At 39.0% G+C, this 23,493-nt stretch overlaps 1 protein-coding gene across 6 annotated transcripts in view; it reads left to right on the top strand.

Annotated features, from left to right (window-relative positions):
• Positions 1–450: 450 nt before the first annotated feature.
• The window catches only part of patj (PATJ crumbs cell polarity complex component), a 316,611-nt gene continuing 293,568 nt past the window's right edge, over positions 451–23,493 (top strand). For 4 of the 6 annotated variants that reach the window (XM_073063055.1, XM_073063054.1, XM_073063056.1 and 1 more), the window contains exons 1-8: positions 592–651; positions 2,463–2,521; positions 4,855–5,024; positions 5,519–5,731; positions 6,253–6,392; positions 8,376–8,571; positions 12,041–12,169; positions 18,091–18,294. In XM_073063055.1, the coding sequence (XP_072919156.1) occupies positions 2,500–2,521; positions 4,855–5,024; positions 5,519–5,731; positions 6,253–6,392; positions 8,376–8,571; positions 12,041–12,169; positions 18,091–18,294 (1,074 nt within the window). In that variant the 5' untranslated portion in view covers positions 592–651; positions 2,463–2,499. Of the gene's footprint in view, positions 569–591; positions 652–902; positions 955–2,462; positions 2,522–4,854; positions 5,025–5,518; positions 5,732–6,252; positions 6,393–8,375; positions 8,572–12,040; positions 12,170–18,090; positions 18,295–23,493 lie in introns of those variants that run through there. The other 2 variants (XM_073063053.1, XM_073063052.1) reach the window with 2 other exon arrangements.

The following is a 23,493-nucleotide window of genomic DNA, read 5'->3' as shown; positions in this document are numbered from 1 at the left end:
GTTTTCTTTGATTTTAATTCATTTTTTCATGCTTTCTTTTCAGAGTAATCTAATTTCATGTGTGTTTTAAAGTTTAAAATCTTCCACTTTCAATGCTTTTGAGTCGTATAGTCCAGTCTCCACTCAATCCCACAACCCCCACCTCCAGGAGGGTTAGGTCTTTCTGTCCTTTTTAATATAAACGACCCAGAATTTCGAACTTGCATATCACCACGTTATCGCATTCGTTTGAAGAATCATTTTGAATTTAGAAATAAAGCTCCTGCCTGTTAACAAATATTTATAGCTCGCTGGACTGTACGGGTGGGAAAAGTGTTTCCATTTGCTGGTGGTTGCCAAAGAAACTTCGGCCTGGCTGATCTTCCAGCCTGTGCCCCCAGCTTGTCCCAGGAGGAACTGAGGCCCAACACACGACTCGAGTTCACCTGTCCCCCGCCTTCTGAAATGTCCCGGAGATACCTTTCCCCAGCCCCGTCCCGGACAGGTGGCACTGCCCGCTCCCGGAGGAGGTGACACCTCCCGGTCCCGTGGGAGGGCACTCACCGCCCCGGTCCATTTCCTGTCTCAGGTGAGCTGTGAGTCACTTCCGCTCGGGCTGGCAGGTGAGGTCGGGTTGCCGCAGAGGCCGCTAAGCTGAGGGGGGCCGGAGAGGTAAAGTTGTAGGTGGCTGACCGCATTGCCCGGGGCTTAGCGAGCAACGTTAGCACAGTAATTGAAAGCCGTGGGGCGGCCACAGTGCGGGCAGGTCTCGGTCAGCGAACGGGTGTGATCATCGTGGGGAGTAAAGTTTGCTCATTCGACAGGAAGTGGCACTGTCACTAGAGACTGTCTATATGTTGACGGATCGATTGGTGCTTTATTTACCTTGTTTGATTTTAAGAATACTGAATTACAATCTATAATTTGCTTACGTCTTTAATTTTCTGTATAGACACAGAATCACTTAAAATAAAGGTAATTTGGCATGTAAAAATTCATCTAGAAGTTCAGTGAGTCTGTTTTGTTTTTGAATGTTGCTGGCACTGTATTCTCAGTCTTTTTCAGTTGTACAAATATTCTTTCAAGTTAAACAGTCGGATGTAAATTATACAAAAGTATTTACAATAAATTAGAAAAAGAACGCAATGTTGGATTTATTCAGCAAGGTCAGCAATGATTGAAATTGAGATTATTTCCACTCTAACAAAATAAAACCTGTTTTTAATTTCAGGTTTTCATCTTGTGAAATATTGTGCTTTTTATATTTTATGCAAAACAATTCTTTTCATTTTTACGTAGAGTTTGACAACATAAGATTTAGATTTCCAGCTTTATTACAGTAAACAAGGTCTGTAAACCACAATTTTGTAGAGAGCCCTTTTAAAAAGATATTTTATTTTCTATTTACTTTTGCAGTAAAGGTGTAATAGTAATGGCTGAAGTTACTTATAAACAAATAGTAACAAAATCAATTAATGATTGAAATAAATACAAATGGCAGAGACTGTCAACAGGTTAAAAGTTATTCCAAATCAAGCAGTTAGTTGCTATTTCAGTTAGAAATATTTACCCAAATAAAAATTGATTATAGAAAAACATCATTTAAAAAGAACAAGTTAATATTTACAGTGTTTTACTAGTGTATTATGAAGCACCCATAATAGTCTATAGCAAAAGAAGTATCTTTGGTGTTTGTGTTCCAGTTCTAGGAAAAGTACCAGATCATTTGTTTCCTGTTCTTATTTGAGTTCTGCTTTAAGGTTTATATATTGCAGCGGTAGAGCTAGCTGGTGCCCATTTAAACCTGTCATCATATTAAACATAGGGGAATTTGGGGGTTGTCTTTTCTTTTTCTTTCTTGGTTTCATGGCTATCCAGAGAATTAAAGAATTTCAGAGTTGTATACTTTAATGATAAAATGGACCTTTGAACCTTTAATGTTGAAACTGGAGAGCACTCTTTCACAAAGAGTGGTGAATCTCTGGATTCTCTGCCCAATGAAGCAGTGGAGGCTATCCCAGTAAATACAGAATATTTAAGACAAGTTTGGATAGATTTTTGCATAGTAGGGGAATTAAGGGTTATGGGGAAAAGGCAGGTAGGTGGAGATGAGTCTGTGGTCAGATCAGCCATGATATTATTGAATGGCGGAGCAGGTTCAATGGGCCAAGTGGCCTCCTCCTGCTCCTATTTCTTATGTACTTATATAAATCCTATTTTTGAATGTATTGACAGGGCTCAGTGTGTGGCTGACAAAAAGTTCATTTTTACAAAAAGTGTAAACTTTCCTAATGTTTACAGTCTTTTCCTTTAAGTGCTTAAGTATAGATTTAATCAATTTTAAAATTGACTTAATCAAACTCTGAAGTACTGTCATGCAGTAGAAACAGTGTAGTAAAGCAATATTAATATAGAAATAAAATTGATTTGAATTGGTTGCCGTATGGATATATTTCACATTTCTAACATTTCTTTCATTACAGATTCTTTAAAAAATACCGTACAACTGAAGATATAATCATGCCAGAAAATCCTTTAGCAGGTACTTCCTCAATCCATTAAGGTTTTTTTTTTGTTTTCTCTCCCAATGAAATATTGACTGTCCATTATAGTTTTTGAGAATTCTTGTTTGTTATACCTTTTTTCTTGTCATGTCATGATTGAACATACTAACATAGAAAATCTATTGTCATTCACTCTCATGACACTGCCTTGTCAGTTGGTTCAGCCCCATTGCTAGTTTTGCCTCACCTGTCCATAAGGCCATTGAGCCTGCTCTGCCTCTCAACCCCATTCCTTTCAAATAAAAAATATTTTTTTAAAATTTAAATTGATTTATAAATCATGATACCCCCAAGCACGAGAAAGGATGCAGAACAGAATTGAGTAAAAATATGCTGGACACAAAATGTCTTCCTAACTTCAGCAGGTATCTCATGACTGACTCCTTGTGGGTAGTATCAAGTTTATTGTCAAATGCACAAATACATGTACTGTATGTATAGGTTAAATGAGAAAGATCATCACAATCACATAGCATCAGGTCCGCAACATTCAAGAAAAAATACACAAGTTATACAAGGAAACATAATTAGAATGAAAAATGGTCATAGTATTGCAAAGTGGTCATAGTGCTGTTGTACTGCGAAGGCGATTAGCGTTGTGCAGGTTAGTTCACGGATAGATTAGGTGGGACGGTAGCATCGTGGTTAACACATCACTTTAGAGCACCAGCTTTCACTCATCAGGGTTCAATTCCCGTTTTTCCCTGTAAGTAGTTTGTATGTTCTCCCTGTGACCCTGCGGGTTTCCCCCCTCATTCCTAAGATGTACAGTTAATGTTAGTTGTGGACATGCTATGTTGGTGCCAGAAGCATGGTTACACTAACGGACTGCCCAGCTGATTTGATTTAACACAAAATGACACATTTTACTGTATGTTTTAATGTACATGTGAGAAATAAAGCTGATCTTTAGAATGATTGATAGGAAGTAGTGTTCTTGCACCTTCTGCCCAATAGAGCTACAGGAAGATAGAATGATCTGGATCTTTGACGATAATTGTTGTCTTCTTGAGTCAGCATCTCATGTAGCTACTACCAGTGGTGGGGAGAGACGTGCCAGTAACGTGACAGTGGTTGAGTTTACTCTTCTCCTTCGTGTGATTCTGTGCGTTCGAATTATCATTCCAGAGCATGATGCAACCAGGCAGGATACTTTCAGCAGTGTATCTGTAGGAATTTGTTGGTGTGTTCAGTTTCAACCTGAACATCCTTAACCTTCTAAGAAAATAAAGACACCAGCATGCCTTCCTTATGATTGCATCTATGCCCAGGGCAGGTCATCCATATGTTAGTGCCCAAGAATTTGAAAGTCAGTCCTCTCTGTTGCCAGTTTAGCAATGTAGACTGGTAACTTTCTGCCGTCCTTCCCCTTTGTGAAGTCAAAAGTCAGCTCTTTAGTTTTACTAACACTAAGTGAGAGGTTGTTGTTGCAGGACCATTCAACCAGGTGACTTATTTGCTCCTGTACTCTGGCTCATCACCAGTGGCAAATTGTCTAACCACACTAGTGTCACTGGAGCTGGGCATAGCCACACAGTCATGTGTGTGTAGGAAGCAGAGGCACACTTGTGTTGATGGTCAATGAGGAGGAGATGTTGCGCTTCCAATTTTCACTGTCTGAGATCTGCCAATGTGGAAGTAGAGGATCCAGTTGCAGAGAGAGGTGCAGAGGCCCAGTTCTTGAAGGTTATTATTGCATTCATACATGATGATTGTGTTGAATTCTGAACTAGTCAGTGAACAGCAGCCTGACATATGTGTTCTGGTGGTGCTGTTTTATATTACTTTTTACAGCCATTTGGATGGGGATTAGTATAGTTTCATCAATAGAATGTAGGAGGAGAAATGTGGTGGGAAGCAGATTTCAAGGAAACCCATATTAGATACAGGACTGAATATTTTGTTGTAATTTTCCTTTGTGGTTTTTTTATAATTTATACAGTTTTCTTTGACTTTGGATGACCTGTCTGTAATTAATTATAGCTTAGTTTAATTTCTTTTGCCATTACATTTTCATCCGCAACTTGGTGCTCTCCATCCAAAAATGCTTCAGCTCTGCTCTGCTGCAGAATCTCTGACTGAACAAGTCTACAGTTCGTGCCACTCATATCAGCCATTTCCCAGTTTCACCATTGCCACATCAAACCTTCTACTTATACATTTCCATATGCCTGCTCTACTAAAGTGTCCTTCACTCCAATATTTTATTCTACAACACAATTCATAGATGATAATGCATGGTGTTACAAGTGCTTACAGGGATGCAATTAGCTAATGCTAATTTTTTTTCAATTAAATTTTCATTACACAGTCGATAAACAGCAGGTATTGCAAGCTCTAGGTCGCTTGCAGACACGATTACGTGAGAGAGGAGAGTCATCTCAACATGAGAAGCTAAACATTTTCCGTGATACAATTGAAAGCCCTTTATTCAATCAAATAATAACCCTTCAGCATTCCATCAAACAGTTGAAGAAACAGGCAAGTGCTTAAATTATTTCTGTTATTGCATGTTTGATTCCACCTTCATGAAATTCACTTAAAAATATAGTTCCTTGTGAGATGTGAAATGCTTGATGTAACTTTTGCAAAGTAATGTTTCTTTGAATACTAATTTACAAAATAACTTTGGGGTGCCTTGTGCTGTTCACAATTCAGATTTGCCATGATGTTACTAAGTTTCAGTCAGATTACTGTGTTGTACAATCTACTCACATTCCTTTTCTTTTGTTTTACATATTAAAATCATCTATTCTTTTTACACTTATCTATATTATGCAGCAATCAATTTAGAGTGAGTATGATATCTCCCCTTAACCTTATTTTTCAGTGAATCTTTTATGATTTGGAACAGGTATTTGTACTGTCCCATTTTGGATTTCTTAAAAGAAAACCCATTTCTTGGTGTATCAATTTTATTACAGAGTGCAGTTGCTGTTGGATTTAAAATAACCTAATTTAGTATCTGTCCACAGCTGAACCGCATGTCCACAAATGCATCGCCTAATTTTGACTTTTCACAAACGGGACTCTTGGTGTTCAATGCAGAACATTCTATCAATAAGGCAGCTTTGGCTGAAGATGCGAAACTATTTCCAGATACTCCATCTTATAACCAACCAAGTTCATTGCAGACCCCTGAAAAAACACAAGAGGAGTTTGATGATATTATTCAAATTTTAGCTCAGGTTAGTGTTTATATTTTTTAACATGGTGCAAGAAATTAATATTAGAGTGACAAACAGTTGTATGATACCATTTAAAAATGGTGGTGTAAGATTATGATAATACTAGCTGTCTTGAGAATTTGTAATTTTAATCATTCTTGTGCTAAGTGCTGAAAATGAAACAGTAAACACAGAATTGCAAGAATATAGTTATTTTTATAACTTTTTTCTAAATTGCTCCTTTTTGTGTGAATGTTGATAAGGGTGTTCAGGTGCATCACAGACAGTAATGTACATTTTCAAATCACCCCTGCAGCACAGTACTTAATGATTGGCTAATTTAATCACAGTTGTATAGTCTCAATGATTTTTTTTGAGAAATTCTGCATAATATTGTTAATTATCTACTTTCCATTTGGATATATGCATGTAATTGCAAATGTCCTTGTTAAATCAGTTGTTAGGCTAATTAGATATTTATGTATAACAACTATAACCAAATATTTGCCTGTATTAATTCCACTTTTGAAATTATTCATCAGGGAAGGCAAGTAGAACATGTTGAATTGCACAAACCAGTAACTGGAGGCCTAGGATTCAGTGTGGTTGGTCTTAAAAATGATAATTTGGATGAACTTGGTATCTTTATACGGGAAATACAGAAAGGAAGCATTGCAGAGAGGTAAAATTATGCTTTAATTACATCTGGTACTAATATTCTTGAAGCTTAAAATTTGGAAAATGAATTTGAATTTTTTGAGAAATTACATTGTGCTATTATATTCCAATTATGTTCATATTTTCTTATAAATGAATTGTGCAATGCAACTGATTTATTTTTGGAATAACATGTTACAATGTGTATATTTGTTATTTTGTGTGAATATAACTTCATTTAGCATCTTTGACTCATTGACCTTAAAGGTATTTATCAGATAATTTGCATCAGAATTAAATATTATAGCTTTGAGTAGGCATGTTCTTAACTGCTTAATCATCATCAGATTATGAAAACATAGCCAAGTATATTGAGCATCTGGGACCTAAGTGAACAGAGTTGCTGTGTAACCTCTAAATTAATTAGATTGAAGATTTGTGAAATAAAATTAACAAGGACTAAATGTTGCTTCAATTAAGAGTGGAACTGTACAGAGTGAGAAATAAAAGGGATAAGGAAGAATTAATTTTATGGCAGAAACAAAAAAGGAAAATACATTGTTTTTATTTGAAATCTATAACATCATTAAGACCTAAAATAAAGGGATTTCACACTTGCTTTGGGATAAACTATTAACGCTCTCCTTGCCATTGATGGTGATTGATTTCTTGGAAGTTCATGTGCTGTAACTGATAATTAGTTACTCTTCTATTAGTTACAAAATGTTCAGACAGTTCAAACTACTGCAATCTGAAATAAGGACCTTGGGCAGTCCAGCCTCAGCTGTTGATCTGTAGAATACAGGCAAGATTTGCCTTTGTATTTGGAGGCCAATTTCCAAGCCATCGTCAGTGCATTCACCTCAGCTTGAGAGAATATGCACCTTAGCACAGCAAGGCAAAGGTTCTCTACTGCCCTGCTTCTGCTGTACATAATGAAGTTTGTAGACCCTGAAAAAGTGGAGGACTTGTCATGATTCAAGTTTATTTGTTATGAGTATGTCTAAATATACAGTGCCATGTGTTGATTGCGTTAACAATCAACACACTGGAGAGTGTTCTGGGGGCAGCTGCATGTGTCAAACACATTCTGGTGCCATCATAGCATACCGGCAATGCTCGGGGGAACAGTATATAACTAAATAAGCAACAAACAACAACAGCAAAAGCAAGTTTCATTCCTTCCTCCCACCCACACATATACACAGTCTAGCCCCAGGACAGGCCTCCAGCAGACACGGATTCAGGCCTACTAACATAAACAATGCAATTCACTGTACGTTTCAATGTACGTATGACAAATAAATTAGTCTGAATCCCTGCATCACCTGCAGGGGCTGTTTAGGTCCCTGGATGGGGGTGAGGGAGGAGTTGTAGGACAGGTTTATACATGCTCTGGTCACCCAGTTCCTCCTGCACATATCCACTAACACCCTCATTAGTACTGGCTGTCTCTGTTCTCTTTCAGCCCAGCTGAAGGGTCTTGACCCAAAACATCGACTGTCCTATTCCCTTTACAAATAGTGCTTGACCCATTGTGTTCCCCCAGCAGATTCATTTTTAATGCTCAAGGATTCATTGTTTCTCCAACTCCAGTCTTTGACATGATCAAGTGAATATGACATTTTCTTCACCACATTATTAATGTGGAGCCTTTAGCCTTCCATTCCTAAACCTAATGTTTTCTTTTACTTGGTGTCATTCTTTTGGCTTCTCATTTGGCTTCCATGAAATGCCTTTGTGCAGATTTCAGTGTTATTCATGTTTTATAAATACTGTTTTATGTTTTATCAGATACTTTGTGAGAATTGCTGAATTTGAATATGAGTTAAATGCTTGAAAACTTTTGGTTCAATGTCATCCTCCAACTTATTAACAAGGCTTATCCTTGTTAATAACTTTACATTATTTATATTTTTTTTTATTAAAATGTGTCCTGCAAAACATTAGATAGTTGAAAACTACAACCTTTTCTGGCCAAAACGTATTTTGTTTGTTTTGTTCATAGGGATGGCAGATTACAAGAACAAGATCAGATATTGGCCTTGAATCATACACCACTGGATGAGACTGTTTCTCACCAAGAAGCCATTGCAATGCTCCAGCAGACCAAAGGATCAGTGCATTTGGTGGTTGCCAGAGGATCTCCTCACAGGGTCCCCTCCCCAACAGATATGGCAACGTTACCTTTCTCTTCACAATCAGTAAGTTCTGATTGGTTTTACACAAGACAGAGTAACAATAAAACTGTAAGTCTTAATTTTGGTGTTAACATGCTGTTTTCTAAAGGAGTATTTAGGAATTTCTTTTGCCTTCTGAAATTTATCTAAAAATTTAAATTATTACCACTTAATGACAGTGTGCTTTGGGTGGCTGGTAATGGATTGTATAAAATCCCATGTTTCAGCTACTCTGGCCCCTCTCCAGTTTACCTACTGCTCAAACCAGACCACTGATGATGCCAGAGCTTTGGCCCTCCACCCTGTCCTGTCCAACCTAGAAAATAATGCTTCACATGTCAGGATGTTGTTCACTGACTTCAGCTCAGTGTTTAACACAATTGTCCCTCAGAGGATGGTGGGTAAACTGGCCTATTTGGGACTCAACACTCCTCTCTGCAACTGGATCATTGACATTTTGATGGAAAGTCCCCAGTCAGTTCAAGTTGACAGCAACATCTCAAGCTCCAGCATGCTGAGCCCAGTGCTGTGTGCTCCATACACTGCTGTTCATGCTGCTGCCTCACAACTGCACTGCCAAATTCATCACCAAGTTCTCCGATGATACTACAGTGGTTTGCCTCATCAACAACAATTATGAGTCAGCATACAGAGAAGAGCCTTTTCAAAGGGTGTGAGAACAACAACCTGGGTCTCAACATGGATAAGACAAAACAGATGATTGTGGACTTTGGTAAGGAACGGGTTGACCACTCTCAATTGCACTTCTGCTGTGGAGAGAGTGAAGAGCATGAAGTTCCATGGTGTGCACATAATGGATGATCTAACCTGGACCCACAACACCTCTTCATTAGCCAAAAAGGCGCAACAGAGTCTACACTTTCTGAGGAAAATGAGGCATGCAAAGCTCCCTACCCCATTCTAGTAAATTTCTAAAGGAGCACCACTGAGAGTGTCCTGTCTGGTTGCATCATCGTGTAGTACAGATTCTGTAAGGCATCAGACCATGAGACCCTATAGAGGACAGTTAAAACCACCAAAAGAATCATTGGGGTCTCCCTGCCCCCTGTTTGTGACTTTTCCCGGGTACATTTGAGATGAAGGGCCCAAAGCATTATTGAGGATCCTTACTACCCGTCCCACAATTTCTTTGACTCACTACCATCAGGAAGGAGGTACCAAAGCATCAGGAGGAGGACTGCCAGACTGAGTAACAGCTTCTTCCCTCAGGCTGTGAGACTAATAAATACCCTCCCACTACCGAGGTCTCGTCACCAGGACAGTGAGCTGTTTACTGAACTGTTTACCTGTGCTGCACTTTACTGCATTCATTTTGAATTATATTTTATTAACTTATTTATAGTATAATATTTTGGTTTATGTACTGTATGTGATGTATGCTGTGTAGATGCACTATAGTTCAGAGGAACGTTGTTTTGTTTGGTTGTATATATGCACAATTAGATGATCAGTAAGCTTGAACTTGAACTTGGATAGGTAACTAAGAATAATTGGAACAAAGTGAGAGAAAATCTCTAAAATTTTTGAATTAATAGGATGAGGCTGTGGATCCTGCCTGCAATTCTTCATTTATTTTCAACTCTAATTGTACCTGAATAAGGAAGCAGTAAGGGCCAACTGCATTTGATGATCTTAGTTAAGGATGGCAGCTTCTCTTTCTTGAAGGGCATTAATGAACTAGACAGATTTGCATGATATAAGAAACAAACTACTGGAAGAACTTAGTAGGTACAGTGCAGCTATTGAGGCAAAGAGGTATGTCTTCCCTCTCCACTCTCAATATTGATACAGGGTCTCAATACAAAACATTGATCATCGCTTTTCCACCACAGATGCTGCCTTACCCACTGAGTAACTTATTCCAGCAGTTTTTTAAAAAAATCTAGATTCCCACATCTACAGTCTCTCGTGTCTTAATTGTCAAATCATTCAACAATGGATTGGTGCCATCTGAAATTGTGTAATGCATGAAACCGGAAGTCTTTGGTATCCTCAAGCAATATATTTAAGAAGTAGTTTCTAGATTCTTGCATCTGCAGTCTCTCACGTCTCAATTGTCAAATCATTCAACCATGGATTTGGTGCCATCTGAAATTGTGTAATGCATAAAACTTGGAAGTCTCTGATATTCTCAGGCAATATATTTGAGCAGTAGTTTATATCTAAAGGCATATTAAATAACTTAAAACTCAGCATTCTTTCAACTAACTTGCAAAAGTACTTCCACATTTCCTTCAAAGGCATATATTTAAACAATGGACATGGAAGAAGACCGTAACATCATTTCTTTATTTATTGTTCGAGTTCAATCTTGACATCCTGTCTGGTTACCACATCAGGCTCATCCTGCTCTGACTTGATGTTTGATTTTGCTTTCAGTAGATTTCACCAGTTAATATTCAGAGGTAGTAATTGAAGATCACTGTTTTCTTTGTTTCCTTTAGCCAGACTAAAATAATTTGTCTAGCACATCATCTAAGTTAGATATGGAACATACCTTTTTCAACTAAAATATTAGAATATTGGAAGTGCTGATCTAAAGTGCCCAATGTTAGTCGGTTCTTTTGCCTCTGACTCCTGTCGCTTCCCTTAATCTTCTGGTATATATTCAGACCGTTTTCTGCTTTGAAATCACAGTAGAAGCCAAAGTGAGTATCTGCTCTACTAATCCACAGAGATTGCTTTCTACCATCACCACTCTTCCTGTCCAGTTCATCAGCTGCTGGAACGCTCATCCATTACTGTTTTGGGACTGGAGTGTACCAATACACTCTCGTTCACCCTCCCATATGTCACCACACTTCAGATAATAATCCAAAACTTTGATGTCTATACCTAGAGCTGCAACCATTCCATTCACCAATTTATTTCTATATTTAATGTTCACTTAAAAATATGTTCATGCTGTGCTACACAAATGGATGATCTGAGGCAAAGTTACTTCTTGAAAACAATCCAATAAACTTAAAAAAAAGACAATTTCTCCAGATTTCAGGTTCCATATCTTAAGCCAGCTGTTTGTATCATGTAACAAAATTAATAGAAATTGAATATCATACCAACAATTGTTATTGAAAATAGATTTGTTTAATAAATCCCACTTTATGCTGGATAACCAAGTACTAATGAATATTGCACTTTGGTTCTGACTGTCAATCTGCTACGATTCAGTCACGTATTTAACCAAGAATGGCACTGATAAACTGTCAAAAACTAGTTCATTTCGATGTACAACATCTAGCTGTGCAGTCACAATCTTTAAAGTGAGATATTCCGATTATTGTTGATTTTTTCATGTCACAGACTCTGCTTTTAGCATAAATAGAAACTAAATACTGTAATATGGTTACATAACTTAGTAAGTTCAGTTGTCTCAAATAGCAGTTTTGAAAAGTTATTGTAATTGAGGGCTAGTTTACAGTTCAGCCACCTTGTCAGGATTGATTTTTGACTTGTTTTTCATTCTTCCTAGACGCAATGGGGGCATGTGGAAGAAATTGAGTTGGTCAGCGATGGATCAGGCCTCGGATTTGGAATTGTAGGAGGAAAGCCAACTGGAGTAATTGTGAAAACTGTTGTTCCTGGAGGATTAGCTGATCGGGTAATTTTCTTTCATTTTTGTTATTATAAACATTTGAGTATTTGCTAATAGATTTTCAAAATGCATGTTCATTATACTGTACATCGTGCCTGTCACAGAAAAGATCTTAAATGTTATAGGAATTTTTTAAGCTAGGCTTGATTGTCATTAATTGTCATTTTCCTTAATAATTTTAAGCCAGTAGAAACATTAATGTTACATGAAGACTGGGTGGCACGGTAGTGGTAGTGTAGCAGGTAGCATAATGCTATTACAGTGCCAGAGACTCGGGATCAATTCCTCCACTGTCCGTACATTGCAATGACAAATGGTTTAGATGGTTAATTGATTACAGAGATGTAAGTGGGAGTTGGGCTTGTTGGGCCTGATGGACCTGTTACCATGCTGTATCTCTAAATAACTAAAACAATTGGGAAGTTGTAAAGTTAAACACCATTTTTAGATTTTTACCAAATGAAAGCTAATAAATGATTTCCTTTTTCCAGTCTTTAGATTTTTTTTAATATAACCAGATATAGTTAAATAGTACTTATCAAATTTAGGAACTGATGAGAAACCTCATATTTTTGTGCAAGAATATAATTTGGATAGTATAATTATGAGCCTAACAAATGCTGAATTGAAATTTATTGAAGTCATGTTCATATGTCAATGCTTATGCTGTTTATGGAGCCGGAAGATGAGACTGATAATTTGGGATGCTATTGCCGATTTTGGTTTTTATTTTGTTGCTAGGAGTAGAGTCAAATATGTGTCCATTTCCTTCCCTCCGGGTAGGTGCCAGCCTTTTCGTGAGTGCTTCAACAATAAGTGGGCACTAAATTTGTTTTTGTGAAAACATAGCATTATGGGAGTACAAGGGAATGCTTATGAGTGTTTTCTTTCCATCCAGAATTAGTGCTCTTTTTGCCAAAACATAATTCTCCACGTCTTCTGCCGTATCCAAAGGGATCCATCCTACTACCAAACATATTTTTATCTCACCCCACCTTCTCTCTGCTTTCCAGAGGGATCATACCCACCGCAATTTCCTTGTCCATTTGTCCTTCCCCACTAATCTTCCTCCCGGCACTCAGCCCTGCAAGTGACCAAAATGCTCCACATGCGCATTCACCTTCTCCATCACCTCCACTCAGGGCCCCAAACAGTCCTTCCAGGTGAATTGTGTCCTATGCTTCCTATGCAGCCTTTACCACATTGGTGAGAGCTGTCGTAAATTGGGGGAACTGCTCCGTTGAGCACTTCCACTCCATCTGCCAAAAGTGGAACTTCCTGACAACCAAACATTTAAATTCCAATTCTTGTTCTGACATGTCAGTCCATGGATTCCTCTTGTGCCATGATGAGGCCACCCTCATGGTGGAGGAGCAAGGGTTTGTGTTCCATCTGGGTGGCCACCAACCTGATAGCATGAATATTGATTTCTATTTCCGGTAAAAAAAAATTCCCTCCCCCTCCCCTCTTCTTATATTCTCCGCTCTGGCCTCTTACATCTTCTCACCTGTCAGTCACCTCCCCCTGTGTCCCACCCCCCCTTTCTTTTATCCTGTGGTCCACTCTACTCTCCTATCAGATTCCTTCCTCTCTCGCCCTTTACCTTACCGACCCACCTGGCTTCACTTATCACCTTCTAGCTATCTTCCTTCCCCTTGACCCTCTTTATTCTTGCATCATCCCCCTTCCTTTCCAGTCCTAAAGAAATGTTTCAGCCCAGAATGTCGAATGTTTATTTATTTCCATAGATGCTGCTTGACCAGCTGAATCCTGCCAGCATTTGTATGTGTTGCTCTGTATTTCCAGCATCTGCAGAATTTCTCATGTTTATGATTTCCTGTTTCCATTGTTCCTTTTATTTGTTTTTTCCTTGTATTAACAGATCGTGTAATGAATCCTTTCATTCATTGTAATTTTCCTATCTTTTTCCTTGAAGGATATTTTTCTTTTCAGCAAGTACAACGAGCAGCACAGTTTATTGTATAAGAAGTCTTTCAGAATTTGGATACCAGGAAAACTATTTAAAATCTTGATTATGATTAGGCTTCATTTCTAAATTAAAAAAAAGAAACATTTCCTGTGGGCACATTTTCATTTTATTATAGGAGATTCATATCTGAAGCCTGAGGCCTCTGTCGGTCAGAGATGACCATGGATATTGTGTCCTAGCTGTCTAGATACGCAAGCATGGGCAGTATGATATGGAGAGCAAACTCCCCCTCTCTCCACACAGCTGATGAACCCAAAGGAAGACAAAGACTGATACAGTTGGTATCGGCAGTTCGCAGGAGTTGCCAGTCAGCATTGAACTCAATGTAGGACTGCCTTAGGGACTCCAGCTCCAGATTTTTCTCATCGTGTTTACTCCTGAGGCCTTGCCCATGAGTGGATATAGCTGCAAGGCAGCGGAGGTTTGAGATCAGGGTTTTCCTTGTAGATGAACTGCCAACCAAGGCTGATGAGCCCCATCTGCCGGAAGCGACTGGTTTTACGTCTCCAGTAATCTGCCTTTGTCCCTTCTCCTGTCAGTATAAACAGTTCTGCCAGACTTAGTAGTTAAACTACACATGAAGGCCAGGAGTTGGACTTGGTTGTCAGAGGCTATTTGCGGTGCATGCCTTTGGGAGTGTTTAATAGGTAGTCAGAGTTTGTCTCCATTACTATCCCTTGCTATATATCCTTAAGAAACCATAATATATTGGAATATGATAATAGTCACTAGGTTTTATATCTGTTATCTGCTGGATTAGGCAGTATCAATGGTGTACCATTTATTTTGCACTGTTAACCGAGGAAGAATATGTGCTATTAACTATCCATTATATTTTCCACTTGATATTTGAGCAGTGAATGTTGGGAACACAGTAGGTGACAACTGAGTGTTCATTTGGCATAACCAACCAAATGAGTGCAAAAGATAGGCATCATAAATTTCTTATTAAGGTTTCATTGAAGAGCTATTGAGCATATTAAAGAAAGTATAACTTAACTATTTTCTATTCCCTTTTATTTTCAAATAATAAAGTCAAAGTTTATTGTCATATTCACAAGGTCATGCATACAGGGGAGCAATGAAAAACTTACTTGTAGCAGCATCACAGGCACATGGCATCATAAAAGTTGTTTTTCTGAGAAAAACATTAATTAAACAATGTTTATAAGAAAGAAAGAATTACAACAAAAAACAAGGTCCATTTTAATGCAAAGTGATCAAAATAGTCATCATGTTGGCTACGTTGTAGTGATTAGGGTTATGCAAGTTGATTCATGAACTGAATGGTTGAAGAGAAGCAGCTGTTCAGGAACCTGATGTTGTGGGACTTCGGGCTTGTGTCTAATGGTAGCTGCAAGAATGGCCTAGATGGTGGGGATTTTTGCTTATGCCTGTTGCCTTCTTAAGACAAGACAGCACCTCCTGTAGATAAGACATAGAACAGTTCACAGAAACAGGCCCTTCGACCCACTATGAAGTGCTGAACCAATTCAATTAGTAATCAAATGGTCAACTAAATTAATCCCTTCTGCCTACACTACATCCATATCCTTCCATTTTCTTCACATTCATTTGCCTATCTAAATGTCTCCTAAAAGTCCCTAATGTATCTGCCTCTACCACCACCTCAGAAAGCACCTACCAGGCATCCACTACTTTCTGTGTTTTAAAAAAAAACTTACCCCTCACATTTCCTTCGAACTTATCTCCTCTCACTTTAAATGCATGTCCTCTGGTATTAGACATTTAAGCCCTGGGGAAAAAGATACTGACTACCTACTCTATCTGTGCCTCTCATGTTATAAGCTTCTATCAGATCTTCTCTCCACTGCTCCGAGAAAACAACCCAACTTTGTCCAGCTTCTTGTTTTAGCACATGCCCAAGCAACATCCTGGTAATCCTCTCCAGAACCTCAACGTCCGACAATGGGGTGACCAGAGCTGTATGCAATACTCCAGCTGCAGCCTAACTAGAGTTTTATAAAGATTTATTGTAACTTCCTTACTTTAGACCTCAATGCCTCGACTAACAAAGGCAAACATGCTATAAGCTGCCTTAACCATCCTATCAACCTATGTAGCCACTTTCAGAACTTGGACGCCAAGATCCCTCTGCTCATCAACACTGTCTTCAGTAGTGCATTGTCTCTGCATTTGACTTTCAAAGGTACAACACTTCACATTTGGTGGTGTTAAATTCCATCTGCCATTTCCCCATATTTGCAATTGATCTGTATCCCACCGTATTCTTTGCTAATTTTCTACACTATTCACACACCACAATCTTCATATGAACTGCAAATTTCCTAACCTACTCATTTACATTTTTATCCAGGTCATTTATGTACATCACAAACACCAGAGGTCCCAGTTCAGATCCCAGTGGAACACCACTAATCACAGACTTCCAGCTGGAATAAGTCCCTTTGATTACTGTCTTCTATGGGCAAGTCAGTTCTGAATTGAAACTGTCAGTTCACCATGGATCTTATTCATCTTAATTTTTCTGAGTGAGCCTCCCATGAGGAACCTTGTCAAACACCTTACTAAAATACGTATAGACAACATCCACAGCTCTACCTTCAATCACTCTCACTACCTCATCAAAAAATTCTAAGCGGGTTAGTAAGACACAACTTGCCCTGCACAAAGTCATGCTGGCTGTCCCTAATTAGGCCATGGTTTTCCAAATGCTCATACATCCTATCCCTAAGAATTCTTTCCAGTAACTTCCCTACCACCGACTTGAGACTCATCAGTCTATAGTTTCCAGGATTATTCCTAGTTCACTTATTGAATGATAGAACAACATTATCTACTCACCAGTCTTCTATGACTTCACCTGTGGTTAGATAGCATAGAGATGTTGGTGAAGGTCCTAGCAATCTTACTCTGTTCCCTCTCTCAATAACCTGGGATATATCCCTTCACACAATGGGGACTTATCCACCATAATTCTCTTTAAGAGACCCAACACTAAATTCTTCTTGATCTTACTGCCTCAGCCTATTAACACTCTCAGCACAGATCCCCCTATCCTCCTCATCCTTCTCTTCGGTAAATAATGATGTAAAGCACTCATTAAAGACCTCACTCACATCCTCCATATCCAAGCATATGTTTCCCCTTTTATCCTTAGTGGTCTTCCCCTCTCCCTAGTCATCCTCTTGTTCTTGATGTATATATAGAATATCTTTGTCCTACTTGCCAAAGACTTTTCATGGCCCCATCTGGTTTTTCTACTTCCATTCTTGAGTTCTGTTTTGGCTTGTTTATAATCTTCAAAGGTTCTGTTTGATTTTACTTCCTAAGCTTTACATAATTTTCCTTTTCCTTCTTGACTGATTTATCACCTCACTCGACACCCAAGGTTCTCTTACCTTTCCATCCTTGTCTTTCCTTTTGACCGGAACATACCTGTGAAGTTGATCTTTAAACACTCTTCACATGTCCGATGTAGACTTGCCCAAAACAGCTGTTCCCAATTAATTCTCCCTAGTTCCTGCCAAATGCTTTACTTTATCGATAGCTTCAGTAAAACTTAAGGAATTGTGGTCACTATTTCCAAGCTGCTGGGTTGCTCACCTGGCCAGGCTGCCTACCCAACACCAAGTGCAGCACTGCTCCTCCTCCTGTTGGAATCTCTACATTTAATTTAAGAAACACTTCTTCCGGATGCATTTAACAAATTCAGCCTCTCTAAACTATGAAGGTCCTAGTGCGTTAAGAAACTCCTAGTTTACACTCAGGAGGTTGAAGTCTCCCATGACAACAACCCTATTGGTTTTACACCTTTCCTTAATCTGCCTACATATCTGTTCATTAATGTCCCAGTACCTATTGGAGGGATACTACTGATGATGGATGTACCCATTGCGGGCATAAGATTTAATTGTTTGCGTTAAGTGACAAAGATTTTATTGCATGTTTGTAGGATGGACGGCTTAAGACTGGTGATCGTATACTACAGATCAGCGGCATAAACGTCGAGGAAATGGGAAGTGAACAGATTGCTCAGGTCTTGAGGAACTGTGGTAATCGAGTTTGCATGGTGGTGGCCAGAGATCCCCAGGATGATTTTCCCTCGAAATATTTAAATGTTGTTCCTTCCATGTCAGCTCAGGAACATTCCAATAGTGTGAGTACCATTCATCTGCAATAATAGCATAAAATTCAAGTTTTATTTTTCCAATTATAAATTTTGTTTCTATCAAACTGAGGATTAATCCTATTTAGTAACTGGGCTAAAATCTTTAAAAAAAAAGGGGCTTTTAATTTACTATAAATAAAGAATAATTAAAAGGGACTAGCCTGAGATGTTGCAACTGAACTTATTATAATGAATTCATAATTCATGTTTATTCAGCTTCCATGTATTGCTGATTTTAGTAAATATGCAAAGTATTATGTTAACAATTACCACAGTTATGATGTAATCCTCAATATCTTCTTTGGGAGCAATAGGAGAGAGCAGGAATATGATCTTGAGAGAGAAGATTTGTCATGATCATACTGAGTGATAGAGCATATTCAAAAAGCGTATTGGCTTATATCTGTTAATTGTTTTTGTATGTGAATCCGTGCCATTTTTGGGAAATATAAAATAATATCAATATTTACCTCAAAATAATACATATACATGTTCACTTTGAGAATGGGCAATTCTAATTATACTTATGTGAAAGGTGGCTCATTGAAAACCAACCATTTCTATTTGGAAAGGACCTAACGAATAAAGTGCTCACCTTTGCACAGTTGGGTTCTGATCACATTACTTGGTTCTGAGCCATAATCAGGTTTAATATCACTGACGTATGTTATAATATTTATTGTTTTGTGGCAGCATTACAGTGCAATGCATAAAAATACTCTAAATTACAAGAAATATGTATTAACAATTAAATAGGTAGTGCACAAAGACAGCAAAAATCGTGAGGCAGTGTTCATGGGTTGGTTCATACTGTGTTCAGAAATCTGATGGCGAAGTGGTAGAAGCTGTCCCTGAAATATTGAGTTTGTGTCTTCAGACTCCTGTATCTCCTCCATGATGGTAGTAATAAGAAGAGAGCATATCCAGGGTGACGGGGATTGTTAAAGCTGGATGCAATCTTTTCGAGGCGTCACCATTTGTAGATGTCCTCGATACTCGGGAGGCTCATGCCCATAATGGGGCAGGCTGAGTTAGTGACCCTCTACAGCTTTTTCTGATCCTGTGCCCCTCCATACCAGACAGTGATGCAACCAGGTGGAATGCTCTCCATGGGACATCTGCAGAAATTTGCTAGTCTTTTCCCCCAGTCTTTTATCACAGCCTCGATGTAAATGTATCAAAAGAACTGAATTTAGAGCTGAGGTGAGAGTGATTGACTTTGATATTAAGGCACATTTTGTCTGAGCATTGCAGGAAGGAACTGTCTTAGTAAGTATGAAAACTCTCTTTCTAGCTGAAATACTTTCCAATACAAATGAAAGTGGCAGCTGTTGTTGGAGGGCTATCATCTAAATGCCAGATATCAATGATAGAGATTCTCAGAGCAGTGCCTAGGTTGGGCTGTCTGCAGCTTCATCAGTAACATTTGGTTCAGAAACAAGGGTGTTCTCCAATGATTGCATGGTGTGCTGAATACATGCAACAGCCCAGGTATAACATGAACTGCATGATATTTAGGCAACACACACAAAATGGTGGACATTCTGGCTTTTGAGCATTCCCAGACCCAAAAAATAACTTACCAAATCATACCAAATAACACATAAAACCTAAAATAACACGAACATATAGTAAAAGCAGGAATAATATGATGGTAGGAATGTCCAACATTTCACCGGGCCAGGCAGTCCCTATGGAAAAGATAAAAATAGTTAACATTTTGGGCTGAGACCCTTCATCAGGACTGGAAAAAATCGACCCCTCCCTCTTCCCTCTCTCACCTTATCTCCTTACTTGCCCATCATCTTCCTTGACACTCCTCTTCCTTCCCTTTCTTTCATGGTCTTCTACCCTCTCCTGTCAGATTCCCCCCTTCTCCAGCCCATTATCTCTTTCACCAATCAACTTCCCAGCAATTTACTTCACCCCTCCCCCCTCCTGGTTTCACCTATCATCTCCCACCTTATACATCTTCCTCCCTGTCCTCTACCTTCTTGCTCTGACTTCTCATCTTTTTTTCCCAGTCCTGATGAAGGGTCTTGGCCTGAAATTATGACTGTTTAATCTTTTCCATAGACACCACTGAATTCCTCCAGAATTTTGTCTGTGTAGTTTTGGGTATGCAGCGTCTGCAGATTTTCTTGTGGATGAAATTACCAATAATTTATATGACAAAGATTTTTGAGTGTTCCCAGACCCAAAAAATAACCTACCAAATCATACCAAATAGCACATAAAACCTAAAATAACACGAACATATAGTAAAAGCAGAAATGATATGATAAGTATACAGCCTATATAAAGTAGAAATATTGTATGCATGGTGTAGTTTCACTTATCAAAATTGGGAAGACAGTGAGCCAAAATCGATATGGAGAAAAAAAATCGGCACGTACACGCCTACGCACGTATACACATGTACACGCAACTGCCCGCACAAGGCTTCATGGTCATGGTAGTCTTTTTGGGGTAAACACACGTATAAAGTGGGCGTCTTTTTTTCGTAAAAGCGAAAATCCGCTTTGGTTAGCAAAAACAGGTACTAATGAAGGTCTTTCGTAACAGCGAGCTGTCGTAAAGCGAACATTTGAAAAACGGGGGCCATCTGTATAGGCAATGACTGATTTAACCAAGAAAACATCCAACCATCTTCTCTTGTTATTCAGTGTTACTGCTATCACTAAATCTTCCACCATCAAATTTCTGTGATTATTGACCAGATACTTGTAAAGAACTGCCAAATAAATATCATGGCGACAAAGGTACATCAGGTGTATTGTGTTCTACAATATGAGATTCCTGATTTTTTCGAAGTCTTTCCACTAGTACAAGTTGAATATGATTAAATTCTCTCCATTTGGCTCAAGGGTGCAGCTTGAATAGTACCTACAAAGTTAATACAAACTGGGACAAAGGTGCATGCTTGAATTAAGACAACATTCAATCACCCAAAATGTTCATAACGTCCAGCACTAGCATGGCATGCCTGTAATGCATACTTTTTACAAAACGCTTTGCAGCAACTTGTGAAGATTTCTTTGACAGTATGTCCCAAATCCATGCTCTTTATCATCCAGAGGAATGGCAGTATGAGAGTATCATCGAGTCTGAATGACCTTCCAATTTGTACTCCATCTGACTTGCTGTTCCTTCATTGTTATCTGGCTCAGATTCCAGAATTGTCATGATAAATGTATTGGAGCAGTTCAGCATGTATTGGAGACCAAATGTTGGCTAATACTTACCTAAGCCCATCACCCCTACTGGGGCCCCAGCAGCTCACCAGAGTCCTCTGTTCCGGGCCAGTCTTTCAAGTTATCCTGGGTGCAGCCCATCTGCTCCTTCTTCTCCCAGGGATGAGGTATTTGGAGCTTCTATTGGTATTTCTGTACCATTAGATTTTTACGGGAGACTGTTTCTAGCCTCGTGCCCAACCCTCCCTCTTTGCAGCTGGGCTTGGGTCTGTTCATGGTGGAGTTAAATGTCAGCTGTTGGAGTATGGTAAATGCTCTTCCCTACAACACCTACATGTCATGAATTAAGATAATTGAAAACCATACATTTTAAAATAATAGTTTTCTAACCACGTTTAAAGAAGAGTGCATCAATAACTGGGTTTAACCACAGAAAGCTTTCGGCCCACAAGAGGTACCTGGTCGATTACTAAAGACTTATTTTGATTAACTGGTTGTTGTGTTCACCATCATCTTTAACCTCTCACTTATGCATCCTGAGGTACCTAAGCAGGCTTCAATATTTTATGGCAGTGCCTAAGAAAAACATGGTAACTTGCCTCAATGATTATTGTCCAGTAGCACTTGCATCCACTGTGATGAAGTGCTTTGACAGATTGGTGAGGAAAAATATCATCTCCTGCCTGAGAAGTGACTTGGATCCACTTCAGTTTGCCTACTATCACAACAGGTCAACAGCAGATGCCATCTCATTGACTCTTCACTCAATCTGGAAATGTCTGGACAGTGAAGTTGCATACATCAGGATGCTCTTCATTGACTATAGCTCAGCATTCAACACTATCATCCCCTCAAAACTAATCAGTAAGCTTCAAGTCTTGGGCCTCAGTACCTCCATGTGCTACTGGATCTTCAATGTTTTCACTCGCAGACCACAGTCAATTCGCATTGGCTACAACGTCTCCTCCACAACCTCCCTTAGCCCAGGTGCAGCACAAGGTTGTCTGGTTAGTCACATGCTCTAGTCGCTGTATACTTACAACTGTGAGGCTAAGCACAGTTCCAGTGCCATATTTAAGTTTGCCGATGACAACACTGTCATTGGCCGGATCAAGATAGTGACAAATCAGCATATAGGAGGGAGATTGAAAATCTGGCTGAGTGGTTCCACAGTAACAGCTTCGCACCAGAGGCCCATAAGCCAGTCTTCATTGGGGGGAGGGGTTCAGAGGTGGAGAGAGTAAGCAACTTTAAATTCCTCGGTGTTATCATTTCAGAAAATCTGTCCTGACCACAGCAGCGCCCTTACTTCTGTAGAAGTTTGCAAATATTCGGTATGTCATCTAAAACTTTGACAAACATCTATAGATGTGTGGTGAAGAGTATATTGACTGGTTGCATCATGGCTTGGCATGGCAGCACCAATGTCCTTGTATGGAAAATCCTACAAAAAGTAGCGGATATGGCTCAGTCCATCACGGGTAAAGCTCTCTTCACTATTGAGCACATCTACAAGGAGTGCTGTCGCAGGAATGCTACATCCATCATCAAGAACCCTCCAGGCCATGCTCTCTTCTCACTGCAGCCATTAGGAAGGGATTACAGGAGCCTCAGGACCCACACCACTAGGTTCAGGAACAGTTGTTATTCTTCAACCATCAGGCACTTGAACCGGAAAGGGTAACTTCACTCACCCAATTACTGAACTGTTCCTACTGAGCTGCACTCACTTTCACCAACTTTTTATCTAATGCTCTTGATATTTAATGATTATTTGTTTATTATTATTGTTGTTCTTTCTTTTTTTCTCTCTTGTATTTGCACAGTTTTTTACACATTGGTTTTCTGCCCTGTTGGGTGTGGTCTTTCATTAATTCTATGTGTTTCTTGTATTTACTGTGTTTCCCTGCAAGAAAATGAATCTCATGGTTGTGTATGGTGACATATATGTACTTTGATAATCAATTCACTTTTAGTTTCGAACTTTGGTTTT

Source organism: Hemitrygon akajei, chromosome 12 (genome assembly GCF_048418815.1).
Source record: "Hemitrygon akajei chromosome 12, sHemAka1.3, whole genome shotgun sequence".
Lineage (NCBI taxonomy): Eukaryota > Metazoa > Chordata > Chondrichthyes > Myliobatiformes > Dasyatidae > Hemitrygon > Hemitrygon akajei.
This window is presented reverse-complemented; position numbering and strand designations above follow the sequence as displayed.